At 50.8% G+C, this 20,957-nt stretch overlaps 1 protein-coding gene across 18 annotated transcripts in view; it reads right to left on the reverse strand.

Annotated features, from left to right (window-relative positions):
- The window catches only part of Cacna1d (calcium voltage-gated channel subunit alpha1 D), a 297,754-nt gene that overhangs the window by 57,723 nt on the left and 219,074 nt on the right, over positions 1-20,957 (reverse strand). For 17 of the 18 annotated variants that reach the window (XM_040746548.1, XM_040746558.1, XM_040746546.1 and 14 more), the window contains 12 exon segments: positions 18,975-19,095; positions 17,655-17,769; positions 16,918-16,987; positions 16,031-16,097; positions 15,104-15,248; positions 11,828-11,957; positions 8,781-8,840; positions 6,632-6,738; positions 4,223-4,310; positions 2,966-3,073; positions 2,828-2,880; positions 1,024-1,170 (listed from right to left, as the gene is read on the reverse strand). In XM_040746548.1, coding sequence (XP_040602482.1) covers positions 1,024-1,170; positions 2,828-2,880; positions 2,966-3,073; positions 4,223-4,310; positions 6,632-6,738; positions 8,781-8,840; positions 11,828-11,957; positions 15,104-15,248; positions 16,031-16,097; positions 16,918-16,987; positions 17,655-17,769; positions 18,975-19,095 — 1,211 coding nt within the window. 18 annotated transcript variants of the gene reach the window in all.

Genomic DNA, 20,957 nt, shown 5'->3' on the forward strand with positions numbered 1-20,957 from the left:
GAAGGGCAGATGTTACTGCCATCCTCTTCTTATACACGGTCAGAGAGGCAGCCAAGTGCCAAGGTCACGATCCTCAGGGTGCAGTCCAGAGCTGGGCTCAGGTCCTTGCAGCTCCAAGCCCCAGGCCTGGATCACATCCTGTCAGTTGTCCCAAAGGCTCACTAAGCTAACATTACCACAGAGCCCTGCTCTTACTCCACACCCTTTCTCCTAGACCAGCTTCCTAGTGGGCGAGGGCCACTCAACTGTCCACACACACTTCTGAGAATATCCGCCACGGGCGACCAAGAGCCCCAGCAACCAGCAGGAATCACTGCCTGAAGCCCCTCTTCCATCTGAGGGAAGCCGACAGAGTGCCAGAGGAAACCCTGCCCCCCGCTTGCTTCTTCTTCCTTCTTTATGTTCTGGTATTCTAACTCACCCGGATCCCAGCCATTCATCTGGACCCTACTGCATACTGGGTGTGATTAGGTGACATTTCTATTCGCTCTAGGCTCTGAGGGAGGGACGGTTGCCATGGTCATGTGATTTCTACCACGTTGCCTGGTGCAGCATACGGAATGGAGCTGATATCAAAGGCACAATTTATGAAAGAGTTTTTAAGGATCTTCACGAAGGAAATGGCATGTTGGCAACTGTATCATAATGAGTGAATGAACGACACTTTCTTGATACCGTCAAATTCTCTTTGAGAACGCCAGAAGGGCACCTACTAACGGCAAATGCTTCCTAGGACCCCCTTAATACCAATGGTGGTTTATACAGCAAATGCTTCCTAGGACCCCCTTAACCACACCCAGAGATGCTGCCCCCTGCCCTTCACATCTGAAGCCAGAAGGAAGATGCGAATGTTTAACCCTGCCTGTTCAGGTGGATGACAAGTTGCCCAAAGTTAGTCACAGGCAAGCTTGCTAGCTGCCAAGATCAAAAGTAGAACCCCTCTCCCCTGGAAGGATGACAGCCCAGAGTCCCCAAGGAGCAAGCAGGGCCCTCTCGGGGAGTCTGGGTATCCTTCATACTCACGCGGGCCAGCCCTCGAAAGTCGAGACCGTGAAGAGTGCCATCATGGCCGAAAGGACGTTGTCAAAATTAAAATCGCTGTTCTGCCAGATCCTCTCACGGACCACGGGACTGTCGACATCCCCATCCTTATAGAGAATGAAGAGCCCCCTGGGGAAGGAAGGAGCTAGAGTCATCGAGGCTTCACGTATGGCAGTATTATCAGCTCAGTCCCATCTCCAGAGAACGTCATGCGCAGCCCCAGCCGGGCCACACACCCGAGCACAGCCCCAGATGGAGTTCCTCCTTTTGGTGTCTCCCTCCACATTTAGTCTGCTCTGTACTGCAAGCAACTCTCCCGTGACGACGAGTTCAAAGTGCGCGCTCTCTCCAAGGCAAGAGCGGCTAGAGTCAGTGTGTGCCTGAACAGCAGTTGGACATGACTGAACAGTAAACGCTTCTCACGTCAGAGAGGCTCGGAATGGTGCAGAAGAATCTCGAAATGCATGCAGAAGAATCGCTACTTTGGCCACAGAATTCGATAGACTCTGGGAAGCAAGCCAAGGTATGTGCTTATCTGCATTCTAGTTTCAACATATCTCTTCCTTTTCTTATTTTATTTATTTATTAATTATGTATTCAGTAGTCTGCCTACATGTTTACCTGCATGCAAGTAGATCCCACTATAGTTGTGGGCCACCGTGTGGTTGTTTTGGAAATTGAATTCAGGACCCCTGGAACCTCTAACCCATCTCTCCAGCCCCCAATCTCTTCCTTTTCACAACAATGATATTCTCAACTTTCTTTCCAAAGGAATTCTGCAGTTGCTGCCGCCATTCCTTACAGAACTGCCCTTGTGGAAGGAACCCGCGAGATAAAGCCTAACACTGCCATTCACAGCAACAGGCGGCGGCCCAGAGGAAGGGCCCACAACACCACACGGTGACTGCACTGATCAGCTGGGGGGGGGGGATGGTGCTCTGCATCCCTCAACCCAGGCCAACAGCATCTCTGAAGCTGTATGTAGTCCCAGGCAGATTGTATCTGATGCCCCATGGCCACATCATTTGTTCAAGGAAGCCCCCCTTGAACAATATGGGGGGCAGGCAGCTAGACCCCAGCCAGCTCCAACTCTAAAGGTCAGGGACACAGATTTTTCTGTAGCCATAAGCTCTAGGAAATGTATGCGTGGATTGTGAGCATTCCATATTTGCTGAACGTCTGGGATCATAAAATGTGAACATCTCTTGCTGTTTCTCCGCTGCTGGCTGCTGTGAACAAAAATACGTTCAAAATGCGGGCAGCAGGAGCAAGGAGCAGAGAAGTCTGCCAAGCCTTCTAGAAGAGAGCTGCCCACTCCTGAACACCGGGGACTGAGCTTGCACGTCTGGCTTGGGGGAGCTCCGTTCAAAGTCCACATGGATAGCAGGGGAGACACCCGCCGGCCCTTGGCTGCTGTTACTTTAGGATTCCTTCCCTCCGGTTTCTAAGACCTACACTACACAGCTAGAGCCTCCTACCCATTCTTTTGGGATGATAAAAATGTTTTAAACCTTGAGAGAGGTGCTGGCTAAACATGGCTGCACTGAGTTGCAATTTCACTCGAGCTTTGTTGCCTGGACTTAAAAATATCAACAAACAACAGTAGACCAACAGTAGACCAACCACCATCCTTCCAGGCATGAGCTGAGTGAGCAAGCAGGGACTCTCGGTCCCTGGCCAAAAAAACAAAAACAAAAACAAAAAATCCCTCTGAAATGCTAACACGAGTGAATCCTTGGGGTCTGCTATTCTTCCGAATCCTCCAGCCCGCTGTTGGGATACCCACCTGCATTCTTCGGGGTTACTTTTGGCTTCGTCTGTGCACCGATAGAACTTCCCCTGGGATGCAAAAGTAGATGGAGAGTCAGATCTGGCTCTTCTTACGGAAGCCAGCTCTACCCCGGGTGGGAGGGTAACCCCCTACCTTGAACAACTGGACCCCGATGCACGCGAACATGAACTGGAGCAGGGTGGTGACAATCATGATGTTGCCAATGGTTCGGATGGCCACAAAGACACACTGGACCACGTGCTGGGGAGAGGGCAGGGGAGAGGGCAGAAAGCTGACACTCCTCTTCCTTGTTTCAGCCATGAGCTGAGCTCGCACCAGGCCAGGGCGCGTCTGCGCTTGGGTGCACGCTGATCTGACTTTCTAGCTGTTCTAGCCGCATGCTTTTGTTTTCCTGTTATCCAGTGCGTGTGGTCAAGGTGACATGCGCTTTTACTTTTATCCAACCCTGACGGCACGGGTTTATTGTGCGAGCAGGTGTGTGCCCACGTGTGACATGTATGTGTGTGTGTGTAGGCCGGAGGACAACGTGCGGGGGCTGGTTCTCTCGTCACGTGTGGGTCCCAGGGATGAACTCGGGCCATCAGATGCAGTGTCTTAACCCACTGAGCCGTCCCCCTGGCCCGAGGACGCTCCTTAAGCGCCTTTTTTCTTGGACTTCCTCCAAAGAAGTTGGCTTAACTAAAAGAAACGCCACCTGGCACGTGGGCTCACAAGAACCCTATCCCAGAAAGACCTCCCAGAGATGCCAACCCTTTAGACCTGCTGCAGCGTCCATAAGGGAGTGATTTACAACTTAAACACAAAGGAAAATGCTATTGATAAAGAAGTAACAAATAATTATAGTAACTGTAATGACCGATATCTCCAAGTAACAGCAAAAAAAAAAAAAAGCGGTTGTGTTTCGCTGTGTGTGTGTGCGCGCGCGTGTGTGTAGCGGTACATGTTAGCGGAGACGAGCCCCCATGCACACGCCTGTTCGTGTGTCCCGCCGTATCCGCCTCTGCTTTATATTCTTGGGGTGGGAGTTGTCTCTCCCTGAACCCAGAGCAAGGATAGCCGCCAGGAAGCCCTCCCTTGCTGTCTCAGCCACCTCACAGGGCACTGGGGTTCAGGAGTGTGAGGACATGCCAGGCTTTTAAAACAGATGGAGGGATTTGAACTCAGGTTCCCAAGGCCTGTGCAGCAAGGGTTCTTAGTGCCGTGCCATTTCTCATTTTTAGAGTGACCGTGCTAAGCAGAGGCAGCTTTAGGAGGTGGGAAGGTCCCACTGAGAGCCTCAGCTCTTCTCCTGACAGAACAGTCAGTCACTGTAGCCATCCCCAGCCCAAGCCAGCCCAAGCCAGCCCAAGCCAGCCCAAGCCAGCCCAAGGCTCAAGGGAGGCCCCGTACCTTGAGTCCTTTTGCTCTATTGATTGCTCTGAGAGGCCTCAAAACCCTCAGGACCCTGAGAATCTTCACCACGGAGATGGCGCTGGATCTGCGGGAGGACAGGGGGAGGGCGGTAAGAGAAAGCAAGCGGGCGGCCCCGTGGTACGGCCCGACAGGAGCCTTGACGGTGGTTATGTCACATGACCATGTCTTTAATGACACCACATAACGGTGTGGAGTTGAGCTGGTCTTGCTTCAGGGTTTCAGCAGGACCCTTGCTCCTGCTGCCACCAAGCTGGCCTCCTGTCTCCTGAGGGAGCTCCGAGGCCCTGCCTGGCTGGGGCTCTACTTCGGGCACACAGCTTGCCTTTACAGAGGCGTTTCCAAACGGACCTCACGATTTTGGTGCAAACACCACAGTTCCCTGACATTTAGATTTCAGTGTTTTAAGTCTGGGGACCCGTGCTAGGGCTCTTCTGGCCTCCGAGAAGTTAAATCTGGTAGGAGAGATGGGCAGCAACTTCCTATGTGGCACGCACGGGTGGGGGGCATGACGTAAATTCGAGTGTGCTCCTCCAAGGAAGGGAAGGTGGGGCATGACGTGGGGGCAGCGGGGAAGGCCTCTCAGGGAGGTTGCTTCAGGTGTCAGTTTTACGGACCAGGTAGTGGTGTAGGCCACAACAGCCCAAGAGCGTGAGGGCTTTGGTCAGTTGCAGACTGTCTGGGTTAGTCAGTTGGGCGTGTCTCGGGCTTGGGAGGAGGAGGGAGCCTGCAAGAGGGAAAGCCGGGAAGAGCAGGGAAGGCTTGGGAGTTGGTGAGACCCTTGAGGAGACAGGATCCACGGCTCCACTGGAAATGGACTCAGAACTTCCTTCTCCAGGCAGCGGCTGGAAGCGACGAGGAAGGCAATTCTGGGCAGGAATCCTTGGTTCTTGTTAGGTCCAAAGCAACCCCCCCCCCCCCAAATGGCAGTGCTGCTGACAATGTCCTCACCTCAGCCTGGGCTCCACTGACTGACTGGATAAGCAGGGGGACTGCCATTCGGTAAACAAAAACCTGAACTTAGCATCCCTCAAAAGCAGGGTCTCCGCTTGTCAGGAAAAGCCACGGCTTCCCAGATCTGCCCCAATGGTCAACTACCTCAGGCAAGGGGCAGCTAGTCCCTGATGAACCCAAACAGCCTGCAGCAGACCAAAGCCCCCATGCTAATTCCCAGGCCGTTCTGGCCCCTGCCCCTCCTCCCACCACCGCCTGTTCCCATGAAACTGATGAGGCTGTCCGCTGGAGCTACCGCTCTCTGCCCCCACCCCACCCCACCGCAGAGACCGCCCAGACGCCTGATGCTCAAATAAACTGTCTTCCTTCCCACAGAGCAGTCTAGATCAGGTTTTCACCGTGCTCCCTTCAGTCCTCCCCAGGTTCCTTTAACTAAGGGGTTTGTTATGTACACGTGTGCTCATGGTTTATTATGTACACGTGTGCCCACAGTGCATGTGCTCACAGTTTATTAGTACACGTGTGCTCATGGTTTATTATGTACATGTGTGCCCACGGTTTATTATGTACACATGTGCCCACAGTGCATGTGCTCACAGTTTATTATGTACACGTGTGCTCACAGTATGTGCGCCCACAGTTTATTATGTACACGTGTGCCCACAGTGCATGTGCTCACAGTTTATTATGTACACGTGTGCTCACAGTATGTGCGCCCACAGTTTATTATGTACATGTGTGCCCACGGTTTATTATGTACATGTGTGCCCACGGTTTATTATGTACACATGTGCTCACGGTTTATTATGTACACGTGTGTCCACAGTACATGGGCTCACAGTTTATTACGTGCATGTGTGCTCACACTGGGGAACTCCCAGGCAGCTCCAGAGCAGAGACGCTCAGAGGCCAGCAGGAGAGTGACATGAGGTTACAGAATACACAGCCACGGGTGACTGCCCCGGGTAGTGCTCAGGGTAAAAGGTGGCGCTCAGCCCCACCAGGGGCTCTCAAATGCCCCCCCTAAAGGTCATAGCAGCTGTGTCCCCTGCAAGCACAGGAAGTGGAAGGGGTCGAGAGAGATCGCCATGGCCAAGCTCTTCCTGCAGTGGAAGAAAACGGCCACCCTGAGAGAGGACACCCAAGTCTTGGACCAGGCCCGAGAAGAACCCCGTTTGCTCTCTCCCAGTCAAGATGTCTTTCTCTGCTGTTGAAAGCCAGTTTTCAAAGGGAATGATAAACTCAACCTAGCGGTAGGTACAAGAAAAACAAACAAAAAGACGGAAATAAGAAAGCATGAATGGCCCCGGTACTTTCTGGCATGGGGCAAGTTAAGCCGTCCCAGCTGTAATCATCAGACGGTGCCCGGCTTGAACGAATTAGGTTCAAGTTCCCCATGTATATGATTCCTTCTAATGACACATGAATACTTACTGAATCCCAAAGGACACCAGAGACACTCCGACAACCAGCATGTCCAGCAAATTGAAGTAGTTCCTGCAGAAAGCCCCTTTATGCAAGAAAGCTCCAAAAGTCGTCATCTGTGAACAGAATCACGTGTCACCGACTTTCTCCTCCTCCCCTCCAGGGTCCAAACCCAAACAAACAAACAAACAAAAACCTGGCTCTTCACAAAATCTTGACAGAAGTCCAACGGCTTCATTAACGACTGCCCATAAGGAAGCCAAATGCAAAGCAACAGGGCGGAGTGACTGTGTCACAAAAACGGACAGGGGTACGGAAAGGTGCAGCCATTGGTGCGGAGTCTACTCCAATGGCAGCAACAGATGAGCACAGACCGCGTCTGAAGAGCCTGCCCCCAGGGAGACCGCACAGGACTGTGCCGTCACAGCCTCACTGGGTTTGCCTATCAGGGCACATGCTGTTTTCACTGTACCCTCTCCGCGGAGGCTGGAGGCGGCACCTGGACCCGGCGCTGCTAGGACCCTTCCCCCTCTCCCTTAACTTGGTTGCCCCAGCTTTAACAGTTTTCCAATTCTCATTTCTCCCAAGTCGAATTACTGGACAATGTACAGTGATGCTACAACCCAGCCAGGCTTGTTACCACGTTAACTTGTACAGCAGGAGCCCATATCCTAGTGAGGTTTCTGCTGGCCACGGGAAGAGTTCAATGGGCAAGTTCTCCAGATGGGAATTATAGTGTTAAACAGTCCAGGATTTGATTGGCTCCCAAGCCCACGGGTAAGTCTCCCATTTAACAAATCAGGAAGGCAGGTGGTAAAGAGACGCCTCAAGTAACCAGGCTAAAAGATCTCATGGAACAAGGCTACTTCTTCAGCTCGAGGAGAGGCAGCAAACAGCCAAAACAGGAACCTGGGGCGTGGACCCAGCATGCTCCCTGACACAGACCCTACCATGGGGCCACAGACCACGGCCCCTGCTCTGGTCCGCCGCCATACGGAGAGGGCCAAAACTGAATCGACTGGCTTACATTCGGGCAAGAAAACTCAAATTTTTATACAACTTGAAACAGAGTTGAACATGTTTGGAGGTGGGTGGTCTTGAACTCATTATCACTATCAATGACAGAAAGGGACTACTCCCTGTCCACAATAATTTAATCAGTAGAAGATTTTGTGAAGAGCTCAAGTTTCCAGTAGCCCAGCATAAAGTACATTAAAAAAAAAAGGATGCACACACATAAACTTCAAAATACTTTAAAACTTTTATGGTGAAAATTCTTCATTTGTCAGCTTCTTCCCACGAGGAGCTGGCTGTAACAATCAAAATCAGAAAGCCTAACTCCTGGAGGCTCTTAGCCCTCTACAGTGTCTTCTGGGCATCTAGGATGATCCCCCTCCCCCCGGAGGAGCGCTTGCAGTTGGGACACAGCACACATGATGATGCCACCTGTTAGGTCATCATGCATGGACAGTACATTCGGGTACACCTTCGGATTGTGCAGATGTAAGCCCATCCCATTAAAACAGATACAGGACGCTGGCACACAAGTAGACCCAACCTATCTTGCAAGCCCTGTTGCAAGAAAATAGTACGCTACTCTTCCAGGACACAGGAATGGCAGCGCAGTCCCAGAGGCAAGGACAGCACGGTTCCTGCCACAGCACGGATGTGTTCCTTTTCGCTCCGGTATCAGGGAGGGAGAAGAAAGATCATGCAGAGAGTTGTATGGAGTAGTCGACAAATCGCAGAGGATTTGTGTGTTTAAAAAAAAAAAGAGCAAAATATAATTCCAACTAGAGTGTGAAGCCAAACTAGCTCTCACAGGCACCCAAAGGTTAAAGGAAAGCAGCAGCAACATGTTGGAATGCTCACAGGTGGGGGGAAGAAAAATCCCGTAGTTTACAAAAACAGTTTAGCTTGATCACAGAAGGAAAAATAAAAAGTTGAAAGCACTTCACTCTCTCCTGTGCCACCCACAGGAGCCAGCCTCAGTCACACCGCTGGCTGGCCGGCCCGCCTGTTACCTTCAAAATGATCTCAAACGCAAAAGTACCAGTGAAGACATAGTCTGCATAGCCTAGCACCTGGAAGGGAAGAGAGGGTGCGGCCATTATTGCTGCGGCTGCATTGGCAGAGGGGGTCAAGGAGCACACGTTACCTTCAGCAGGATCTCCACCGTAAAGATGGCTGTGAAAGCATAGTCAAAGTAACCCAGTATCTGCAAGGCACAACACGCGGGAATCAGAACAAGGCACCCCAACAAGTTGTGGCAGATCCCTGCCCACAGGCAGAACCCCCAACCTGTGGCCAGAGACCCCTCTCCCGGGCAGGGCGATCCTGCTGCTCCCTCCGGAGGGCTGAGATACAGGAAGGGCCCACCTCACCCATGCACGGCTCCTCTTTTGATACAGAGGAGTGATAGGCTGGGGAGTCTTGCTTCCTTTACCCGCTCGGGCCAGACCGGCTTCTCGTGCTCCTATCCTGGCCCACAGGCTGCTTTCTGGAAGTCCTGTGTTAGTAACCTTCCCTGTGTGGGTGAGCTGCTAGTGCTTGTAGCCCCTGAGAAGGGAGACTCTCACACACATTTTTGCAGTCTTGGATTTAGCTGAATGAAATATGCTGCCCTCTAGCTGTGCTTCCGACCGGCGAGGAAGTATTAGTGGTGGGTGAGGCTCACTCATACCAGCTGAGCACGAGGCCTGGGCTCTATCCACAGCGTCATAAAGGCTAACATCCTAAGTATGTAAATCATAAATGAGAAAGACGCTAATGGTGTCAAATCGAGTCGGGAAGTTTCCTGTGTTCCCGAGGACCCAGGACCACTTTTACCATCATGTGGTCTGCCTACCCCACCCGCATACGCCAGGGTGGCTCAGTTTGTGAGGCGGGGTTTGCATTCAGTGTCTTCCTCCTGCTATACTCTGTATGCAACTCCACTTCCTCCCTAGACTGACGCTTGCCTTTCTGAGGCCGCGCAAAGAATAGACTGACATAGAATTTCAGTTTTTAGTACAGGCACTTTACGATAGCATCCCTGAACACCACCTATTATCTCTAAGAGCCTTGTGAGATTCTGATGCAAGGCTCTTGGTTTCTTTCAGGGGCCACGAAGACTCAGAGGCAGGGAAAGTGAAGTCTGGCCACTCCAACAAGGTGCTGCTGACCTAATGACTCTCAACCAGAAACATGGCAGCCAAGACCACCAGTACACAGGCCTGTCCTGGGTGCTGATCTCATGGGAATGGTACGACGTGGCTTTATTGCACGTCTGTCTGTCTGTCTGTCTACAGCCATTCTGTCCATCTGTCCATCTGACCATCCATAGCTACCTACCTGCTTACTTACCTATATATACTGTCTGTGACAAATGCGTGTGCCACAGAATACGTACAGAGGTAAGAGGACAACTTTTGGCTACCAGCTCCTCCTTTCCACCACGAGTCCCAGGGACTGAGCTCAGGTGGTCAGCTATGGCGGCTCTTGCCTATACCTGCCGGGCTGTCTTGCCAGGCAATTACGGTTCTGAGAACCGAAGACATCAGTGTTGGAAGGACTGGAGAGACCATGTAGGCCTGCTCTTTTTCATTTAAGAGTAACTCTTCTCGTTGTGTCTTCTCCGTTGGAGCTGCCCTCTGGGGCACACAGAGCCTCGCCTCCATAGAAGAGGGACCTGAGCCTCTCCCTTCCACGGAAGTGGGGGAGTCCACGGCAGCTCTCGTCAGAGGTAGCCCTTTCCCAAACTTCCCATTGCTGGGCTCCTAGGCATTGCTAGAGCAGTTCCGTGCCACTACGCATTTTCTAGTTGACTATCCGGCCCCTACCACCCTCCCCCTATTCCCTCCCTAGATACTGAAAGTACCTGACGGCCACACACTGAGGCCAATCCAAGTTCTCAGGCTTAAGTGCTTTCTTCATGCAGCCTGTACTTCCCCTTCTCACTAAAAACTCAGCTACTGTTCAAACGCAACACTGCAGCAACATAACAGTGATACGTGCACACACACACATGCACGCACACACACACACACGCACACACACACACAGGTACACCTGTCTAAAAAGACAGGGAAATCAAGGTGACACTTGCATGGGAAAGAGACTACAGTAAGAAGAGACATATATCCGCTCCTTGTGGACTCTTAGCCTGGACGGGCACCTGACCTGTGATAACGCGATTTGTCTCCAAACACATTTTCTGCCCCATGATTTTTTTTTCTTTCATGATGGAACTCAGTGACCTCGGGGTGCTCACTCCACTGGAATGCCCGAGTGAGGACAGCCCTGAGGGTCTCTGTATCAAAGCCGTGTCTCTGAGGCTAGACTCAGGCAGGCTCAGTGCCCTCATCTTGACAGGACTCCACCTGAGCCACAGGGGAGCGCCCTTTTCCTCATCACCAGAAGGTTCGCCAGGGACTGGAAGTGGGGAGCTACGGCATGAGGGTGTGATTACTGAGACAAAGCTGGGGGCACCGGTCGCCTGACGTGCCTCAATCCTAAAATCTCCTTTGTTCCCCTGTGCAGAAAGAGACAGGCTCATCTGACAGCCTCACGCTCCTGTGGCCTCTCCTTGGGGGCCACCTGACAGGCCCGTGGCTGTCTGAATCTGTCTTTGGAGTTTCTTCAGGGCTGAGGTGGGAGAACTACTCAGAAAGAGACCCTGAAGCAATTAGAAACGAGTATCTTCCAACACGGATGCCTCAGTGGCACCATTCATAAGCTACAGCATTGGCTGAACGACTGAAAATATAACTGCCACCTGCTGCCCCTCCTTCCAGCTCGGTCTTCTCCCTGACAGGCGTTTCTTGTCAGCAGGGTAGCTGAGCAGCCTCGTGTAAACCCCACGTAAGAAGGAACTCTTTTCACCAACCCAAGGGGTGGAGGTCCCGGACCCAGGGCACGCTGGGGCTCAAGTTCACCTTCTAAGGAGCCATCGCTATGCCTCTCACGAGAAAGGGAAACCCCCACGCAAGAAGAGAGGGGCAAAGGGGTCCCTGGAGACACTGGCAGTATTGCAGAGGCTTCTAAATAAGTGTCCCCCATCAGCTCTGTTCGGAGACAGCAAATCCCTGGCGCCATATACCACGCGAAGCTCTAGGCTTGGGTCCTCTGTCCAGGATGGCCCGGTGCGAACAGGCAGGGCCAATCCCCCGCCCCACCCAGGGCAGCTCCACCCACCCACCCACCCCTCCTCTCTCAGAGGCTTACAGTGTTCCGGAATGAATGGCTGCGGATGGGATCCTCGGCCGCAAGGGCGGCGCTGCTCAGCATGATGAAGACCAGGATGAGGTTGGTGAAGATGTGGTGGTTAATGAGCTTGTGGCAGCCCACGCGGATCCTGTTGAGAAAAGCGCTGTGTGGACACCAGGGCCCCCGAGCCTGCTGGGGCCTCCAGGGCGTGGGGCCCCTTGGGGGAGAAACCAGGAGGAGGCTGGCCCAAGGCCAGGTGGCTCTTGTTGTCCACCTGGGAAGAGCAGTGGGGGCCCACGATTTGCTCCACAAATCCTACAGCCAGCTGGTGGCGGTTGAACGCCGTGTGCCGGGGTTCCACAGAGACCATCTGGCCCAATCCTGACACTCCGGGTTGCTGTCCCCCAGTGACGGATCAGTGGTTAAGAGCACTGGATGTTCTTCCAGAGGATCCGGGTTCGGTTCCCTGCACCTACACCAGGGGTTCACAGCCCCCTGTACCTCCAGTCCCAGGGGATCCGATGCCCTCTTCTGGCCTCTGTGGGCACTGCATGCATGTAGCACACAGACATACATGCAGGCAATCACACGCACCAATCACACACATAAAAATAAATAATTAAAAATATGAGAAACTGAGGCTTGTGGCCATGAAAGAATGTTAAGGTAACAAAACTAGTAATGGCCACGGGTAGATTTCAAATCCAGGTATGTCTGCCGCTAATTTTTTTTCTACCACATCATAAAGCCTAACTTACGAAAGAACACCGGGCCAGATTAAGTCCCTTGACTAAAAAAACTACACAACAAACTACAACTCAACTTAGTTACAAACTAACTGGAAGCTTAACATAGAAGACACTCTTGTAACAAACGGCTGAGCCTCGCCCATCACAGGCTGCAGAGGGATCAGAGCATGCTCAAGCAAGGCCCAGGGGTGCTGTGGCCAGCCAAGCTGTCTCTCCTGCATGTCAGGTTCTGTCCATGAAGACATCTCTACCTCACAGAGCGCAGCTCAGGGATGGGCTTCTGCTCTCTGAGGCTGCTTCGTTTGCGAATCAATTTAATTTACCCCAAAGTTTTAGTTTAACACGGAGACTAGGATATGTTCCTTTCTTTGTCCACAAAGGAGCCCAGTCTATGAACACAACCTGCAACAAGAGAGGGCTGGTGATGTCTCCTGCTGTCTGGAAGTTTTGTCGTAAATGTCCTATTTTTAGAACACTTTATTACTTCTGTTTATTCTCTCTCTTTTCCTACCTCTCCTTCCTCTCCGCCTGTGTGCGTGCGTGCATGTGCATGCGTGTCTGTGTGTGCCTCTGTGTGTGTACGTGTGTGTGCACGTGTGTGTGTGTGTGTGTGTGTGTATGCATGTGGAGTTCACAATGAACATGTGGAGTTCAAACGACAACTTTTGGGGGTCAGTTATCTCCTTTCCTATGAACATGAAAGGCTCAAACTCAGGTTGTCAGGCTCAGTGGCAAGCGCTTTTACCCACAGAGCCGTCTCCTGGCCCACGCGGGTCTCATTTTTAATTCAATAGTTGACCCACAAGTATTGGTCCAAAAGTCGCTGTGTTGTTTGCTCACGTGTAAGGGCCTCACTGCACTTATTAATGGGTTCCTCACCAAACCCTGCAACCCTGAGGAGCAAGGAGGGCCGGCTGGGTCTCTCAACCCAGATCCAAGCCTTTCGTGATGGCTCTTGGAGCCCATGAAAATCTCGCCTGGTCCCCTGAGATGCCACGGGGCTGGGTCAAAACACCCTACTCTCGAAATTCAGATTTAAAGAGTTATTCTTTCTCTTGGGAAAAAATAAACTTTTACTTTTCAAAACTAAGAGTCAAGAGTCGCCTTTGTATGATGGTGACCCTTCACCTCAAGATTCCGCATCTTGTGATGCTCAGCACTGCGCCCTTCCTGGAAGGCTTGCACACTGCAGTAGCCGGGGGTGGGGAAGACCTCCCAAGGCAATGAGGGCAGGGGCGCTCTTGGCGTGCGTGCACACACACACACACACTATCATCTATCTATCTATCTATCTATCTATCTATCTATCTATCTATCTATCTAATGTCTATCTATCTATCTATCTATCTATCTATCTGCTATGAACTACAGGTCTCACCAACAGTGTCACAGTCTTTCCTGTATTTTTCTTTTTAAAGGATGTTCATTGAGGGGCTGTATAAAGACTGCAGAGTGGGCTACATAACTCAGCAGATAAAAGAGTCTGTATGCAAGCCTGGCAGCCTGAGTTCCATTCCAGAACCAACACAAAGGGGGAGAGAAAACCAAATCTGTAAAGTTGTCCCCCGACTTTCTGTGTGCACGGTGGCTCATATGGCTCCTGCCACTCCACACAATGACAACAAATGGACCTTGTAGACAGAAGATCACAAAACCGTCGTGTTTCGAGGGGTCCAGCCTGCCTTGCTTCCCACCCGAGTCTCCGCAAGGTCTGTGAATTACACAGTGTCCCTCTCTGACAGCCAAGAACTACTTCTGCAATTCTAGAAACCCTTCCAGGAGCTGCCTATCCCCAGCCCCCACAACCCCCCCCTGCAGCCCACTTAACCCCAGACGATTTAAACCTCGAAACCAGCTAGTAAATAAACTTCATCTCCTTCTTCTCACAGTCTGTGAGTCACCACCGTGTTCCTGGTGAGCGCCTCATCATTTTAATATGAGAAACGCTATTTCTCACCGTGTTCCTGGTGAGCGCCTCATCATTTTAATATGAGAAACGCTATTTCAGGCACTTTCATAGTGTGCTGAGTCAAATGAGCCTATAAAGCATCACGAGCAATCCCATAAAACTCGGCGGGGGCGGGGGTGGGGGTGGGGAACCACCTAAACGGGACCTGGAAATGAAGACGCAGTGCAGAACCTGCTTACAAAATCCTCACTCCGTAAAGCATCTCAAGACCAGGGTCCTAGAGGCGGCCGGTGTGTACACAAAAAAAACCATGGACTCCGCCATAATGTCTTCTTGAGCCACACCCTGCTCCAGTGCTGTTCCCATGCAGCGGCGGGGGGGGGGCAGGGGTTCTAGAGCAGGCGCCCCCAGGACGCGGTCACACCCTCAAGGGAACGGGACACTTGCTCAGGGCTAAACGTGTGGCAAAGGCAAGGAAGAGAAGAGGGGTTGAGGGGAATATGTGGGGTCCAGGGACACCCAGGGCCAGAAGGGGGCGGTGAGTCACTCCCCCTCACCGCACCCCCACTGTCCTCAAGAGTTCCCCCCCCCCCAGTAGAGAGACATCAGCAATGGGACTAGGAAGAAAGTATTTACGGGTTGGTCTTGCTAAGGATGAAGAAAGCACTTCCTTCGGGGATGGGTACAATCTTCTCCTTCATGTTCAGCTCTGAGATTCTGCGAGGACGGGGGCCAGCAGGGACCTCGGGCTCCTCCTCCTCCTCCTCCTCCTCTTCACCTACTTTGAATGGAACAGTTTTTACAGGTGTGAAAACTGCATATGGGTCTGAGTTATCGCTCTCAACTTCACATTTAAAAACGCGGCTTAAACTTTAACAGCATCTACTGCCTCCACCAACGGAAAGCCTTCCTTTTTTCCCTCAGAGCATGGGCTGCATGTGCATGGGGGTGAGACACACCCATCCATGCCTAGTGCCCTTCGCTATAAGACATGGGAAGGAAAGCCAGGCGTTGGTGGCGCATACCTTTAATCCCAGCACTCGGGAGGCAGAGGCAGGCGGATCTCTGTGAGTTCGAGGCCAGCCTGGTCTATAAGAGCTAGTTCCAGGACAGCCTCCAAAACAACAGAGAGAAACCCTGTCTCGGAAAGAAGAAGAAGAAAAAAAAAAGACATGGGAAGGAGACATCCTCTGGGGCACAATATGGCCAAAGACATAGGTGAGAGTCTCACTGCCACCTTCCCAACATCTGGCTGTTTCCCTACCACCCCCTTGCTCAGTTTTAGTCAGAAAAATGGAGATTTAATCAGGAAAAAAATGTGGATTTCCAGTCACAGGCATGCTTGCCCTCAGACTTTGACACCCCACAACCATTTCTCTAGCAAAAGCTGTGCCTATCTGTCCAATCTGTGCTGCCTGTGACTTTGGGGGGAAAGCAAAGCTGACTGCTCTCTAAGACAAGGGGGCCTATGGCCTTGGTGGTCTCAGCAGCCCAGTGTGATGACCACTGGCCCCCACCCTCCCCCTGTATCTTCAAACATCTGGGCCACTTTGCCCCACATACCTGGTACATCACAGGGTGGGTAAGGGTCCTTATCTTCCGTCTCTTCCTGATAATCATCAATCGTAACCTAGGACAAGAGAGGGAATTCTGACTTCGTGTACTCCAGAGGGCCAAAGCCAGAGGACCACCCTATCCTTCAGCAGTACGGGGGCGCTTATGCAAGTTTGTGTGTGCGTGTGTGTGTGTGTGCGTGCGTGCGTGTGTGTGTGTGTGTGTGTGTGCTCGCGCGCGCGTGCAGACACAGTAGATGAAGATTATGCTTCAGTCAAGAAAGCCCAAGAGCACCTAGGTCACAGTCAGTGGGCACCATCCATGGCTCTGTCCTTTTACCATCTCAATGCAGGCACGCACACTGTGTGGGGACCACATTTAGATTCCTGTCTCTCAATTAGACTGTGAACTCCACGGAGGCCGCCTGGTGTCTCACATACGACCGTCACTCAGTATTTATCAATTCGATGAGCAAACACATCACAGAAGCATCCAGGGTTGTCGTAAGTGTGTGTGATGAAACCTGATAGTGCCGCTTTGACGCCTCCTAGACCACCTGGACTCTGAGGTCATCTCTGGGAGCAGACATCCACTAAAAAGCCTGATTTTAACAACCACCAAGAAGACACTGACACAACTGTAACCATGGGTCATGTCTGATCATGTAGTTGCAACTCAAAACAAGTAGTCCAATTCCTCGGATATCCATCAAATATCCATGGTAAAACGTTGGTTTATCAGCTCCCTCTCTAGCTCGGTCAGAATCCCCAGTGTTTATGTGGTAGGCTCTGTTTTTTCACAGCAAAATATCATGCTATCAGTGGTAACAGTGATAGAGACACCAAGAGACTCGCTTTGAAACAGAGAGAAGTTATTTTGTAAAAAAAAAAAAATACCTTGTTGTCACTGTTGGCTATCTGGTTGACTTCTGGTTTGTTGTTCTTCTTATTTTCTAGGCTTTCTTTTCTACAGATGAAGGAACACAAGAAACCAAGTCACCATGTTGCTGCGTACTGAAGTGTTAACCAGGATTCTGAATCAACACTGCTGGACGGAGGACCAGAACTCAACTGGAAACCCTGATGGCAAGACTACAGGGCAATCCAAACTCGGGGCTTCCTGCTCTCCTAACGCAACGGAGTCACTACACAGACCATCTTATTCAAATCCTTAGCCAAGAGCTAACCAGCATTGAATGCGTCATTTAACTTATGACGCCAGAATTAACTGCAGTGATTCTCTAAGTACAGAGATGTATGACTTCCTTTCTTTGCTCTGAGGGTAAGAGCCAAGTGCCCGGCTTCTACCCTAGAGTCCCTTATCCTTCCTTGGTACCACATGGTCACCCACAATCACTGCAAAGTAGCAATACGGGCCTCAGCTCCTGGGAAGCATGCCTGAGCCCCCAGCACCTCTTGGGAAGCATGGCTGGGCCCCCGACCCTCTTGGGAAGCATGGCTGAGCCCCCGCCCCTCTTGGGAAGCATGGCTGAGCCCCCGCCCCTCTTAGGAAGCATGGCTGAGCCCCTGGCACCTCTTGGGAAGTTTGGCTGAGCCCCTAACACCTCTTGGGAAGCATGGCCGAGCACTCCCTAGCACCACTGGGAAAAATGTCTTAGTGAAAATAGCGTTACCTGGCAATTTTTTTCCTCTCTTTTTCTTCAGCTTCCTCTTTCTGAGCAGTGTTCAAGCTTTCAGCATCAGCCAAATTGTCTACAGCAATAGCCAAGAAGACGTTCAGTAGGATATCTAATTCAAAAATCTTAAGGGTATAACATGTTCTGAAGTGCAGTTACATACAGCTGATAATGGCAATGTCACACTCCTCTGCTCATGGTGTCTGGGAGTGGGTGACTGACCTTGGTGTGATACTCAGTTGGTACGGCTGAAGAACTTGGTAAAATCACTCTTTCAAAAACGAGTGAAAAAGCATCAGACTCCTGTGTAGGATCTCCTGAATATCCACAGAGATCCATGGAGACACACCATTTCACTGTCTCCTTGTTTATATAGTGCTGAACATTCATGAGGCACATTGTGTGATGGGGGAAGTCCTGCTGTGGACATGTCGTCTTATTGGTTGATTAAATAAAGCACTGTTGGCCAATAGGGAAGCAAGATAGGTGGGACCAGGAGCCGAGGAGGATTCTGGGAAACAGAGGCACAGCCAGTCACAATGTAGGACACCAGAGGAATAAGAGGTCTGGACCCTTTCTCCGGTAAGAGAAGACCACGTGGAAACACTCAGATCAGCAGTTGTGGGTTAATAATTAAGTCAGAGCTAGCCAACAAGAAACCAAGCAAATGGCCAACCGCTTCATAATTAATATAGTGTCTCGTGTGTTATTTGGGGGCTGAGACAGTGGCAGGACCCAGTTGGCTGGCGGGAAGAATGCGCGTTAAATTGTGTTTTGTTTTCCTTGAAAGCACACATTACTACGTACACATTCAAGGGGTTCCTTTGCAAAGCAGATGCCTTCAAAGGTCACATGCATTGGAACAATGATATCATCACATAAATCAGCAGGAAGCTTTCCCCTCTAGCATGGGCTCCAGAGTCCATGGCTAGTTCCTTTATCCTTCACTCTGCTATGAAATGTAAGCGAGATGTCCTGCCAGGGGGAGACCGGGGCGATCCGTCGGCGGCTCCTCACCACTCATGGGTGTAGCAGCCCTGACTTCCCCTCGATGGCAACGTAAACAGACACCAGGCTTGCGCGCTTGTCCCAGATTGAGGCATGACACTACACCCGTCACCTACTGGCATACGCACTGTCACCTGCGTGACTCACGTGACACGGCTCCCATCTGCCATGCGGAGGTAACAAGGGGAAGGACATTTTCGTCCTCCTTACCCCTACAGTGGCTACCACCACCGCAAACACCGGGAAACTCAGAGACAACAAGACGGCGGCCATGGGGAACCACGCAGTCCCGGTAATTCCAAAGGATACAGTTGCCACAGATGAAGAGGATGATGAAGTAGATGCAGACAATCATCCCAGAAGAGGATGGGCCTCCGTAGGCCATGATGCCGTCATACATCACCGCATTCCAGTCTTCACCTGTCAGGATCTGAAAAGACAAGGCTGGGTCAGACAGCGGACAGAAGCCTCAGACTGCACTGATCACTCTGACCTCAGTAGCTTTTCTCAGCCCAGCTCACAATGAAATTGACCTATCTGCTATCCTTGCTATCCTGCTGAAGCTTCAACAACAACTTATTATTATTATTATTATTATTATTTTGGTTTTTCAAGACAGGATTTCTTTGTATAGCCCTGTCTGTCCTGGAACTCACTCTGTGGGCCAGACTGTCCTTCAACTCACAGAGATCCACCTGCCTCCTGCCTCTGCCTCTGGAGTGCAGGGATTAAAGGCGTGCACCACCCACTACCAAGCTCAATGTATTATTTAACTTTGCAAATAACAGTTGTTTCTTCTAATTTTTATCCTAGACAGTGACTGATGTTGGTACTTGTCTTTCTGGCACCTTTGTCTATAGATTAAAACACACACACACACACACACACACAGAGAGAGAGAGAGAGAGAGAGAGAGAGAGAGAGAGAGAGAGAGAGAGAGAGAGACTGGCAGACTGGCTGCCACTGGCATCTTCTCTTACTTATTTAAGCACAAAGAATACCATGTTTCTACAAGCAGCTCAGCGATATTCCTGGAGACCCTGATTAAGTAGGTTCTTCTCATTCATTTTACTCAGTACCTCGTATTCTGCTTAGAAAACGTACTTCAGAGACAGCGGATTTTATCTATGCATTTTCAGAATCAGGGAATTCTGTCACATGAAAGTGTATAAACCATCTCAAGAGTAGGAATAATCAGTTTCAAATGTAATCTTCTCTCTATTGATGATACCTGGTAATCCAATCCACTCTGAAATCCAATCAGATAAATACAGACTGCGGCTTTTTAAAATGCTGCCCCCTAGGAAGCTATTTGTCTTCTGCACAGACCAGAAGAAAACAGCAAGTGAGCAGATAATTAGAAAAACGCCTCTGATGAAGCTACAGTGAGAAACCATTTCACCCGCCAGGCTAGCACCCACCCTAGCAAAGGGAAGGGGGCAGGGGCTCCATGCTGCTGCCTGACGGAGAATGAACTCTACCAGAAGCGAGCTTTGTCAGGGCGCCAAGGAAGAGGCAGACCCTTTACCCAGCAGCTCCACATGGAGGACATGTGGTCTCTCCCACGTGCCTAGTGTGCCCTGTGTATTAGGCTCCACCCAGTGAGGGATGATCACAGAAGCAATGGCACCCACACCCATTGTCTATGATGTGTTTGGAAGAAGGGTGCACACTTCTGTGGATCGAGTAAGCAACCTAGCTCTTAAAGATGAAAACCAAACTAAAATGAGACGCCGCCAGGCAGTACGTGGAGTAGGCCACCCCTGGGCAAACTCACCACAGGTAAGCAGGAGGAGTGACTCTCAGTGAGCAAACGCCTATCTAAGATTACTCAGGAGACTGGTCAGTACTCCTTACCACCCAGAATGAATTGGTGGCTGGGTGGGACAACTGCCACTTTGCATCTTTTTGTAACACTTAAATTTTATACCATTGCAAGAAAGGAAACAAGAGTTTCCTGAAAGAAATAAGAAAAAACAAACAAACCAACCAAACTAATCAGTAGCCATATTTTTAAATAACTTAAAATAAGGCTATAGTCTATCATGGGTTTCAAAGGGTGGGGTGTGACTTCATAGGAGGTCACTTAACTAGCCATGGGGTTATAAAAGCCCTGGTAAGAGGAAAAGATTTCTGAACATACAGCTAACAAAAAATGAATTAAAAAAATCAAACCTTTAATGAACCTGTAATGTTCTTTTTTGTTTGTTTGTTTTTGTTTTTCAAGACAGGGTTTCTCTGTGGCTTTGAGACCTGTCCTAGAACTCGCTCTGTAGACCAGGCTGGTCTCGA

This window comes from Mesocricetus auratus, unplaced genomic scaffold (assembly GCF_017639785.1).
Source record: "Mesocricetus auratus isolate SY011 unplaced genomic scaffold, BCM_Maur_2.0 Super-Scaffold_100006, whole genome shotgun sequence".
NCBI lineage: Eukaryota > Metazoa > Chordata > Mammalia > Rodentia > Cricetidae > Mesocricetus > Mesocricetus auratus.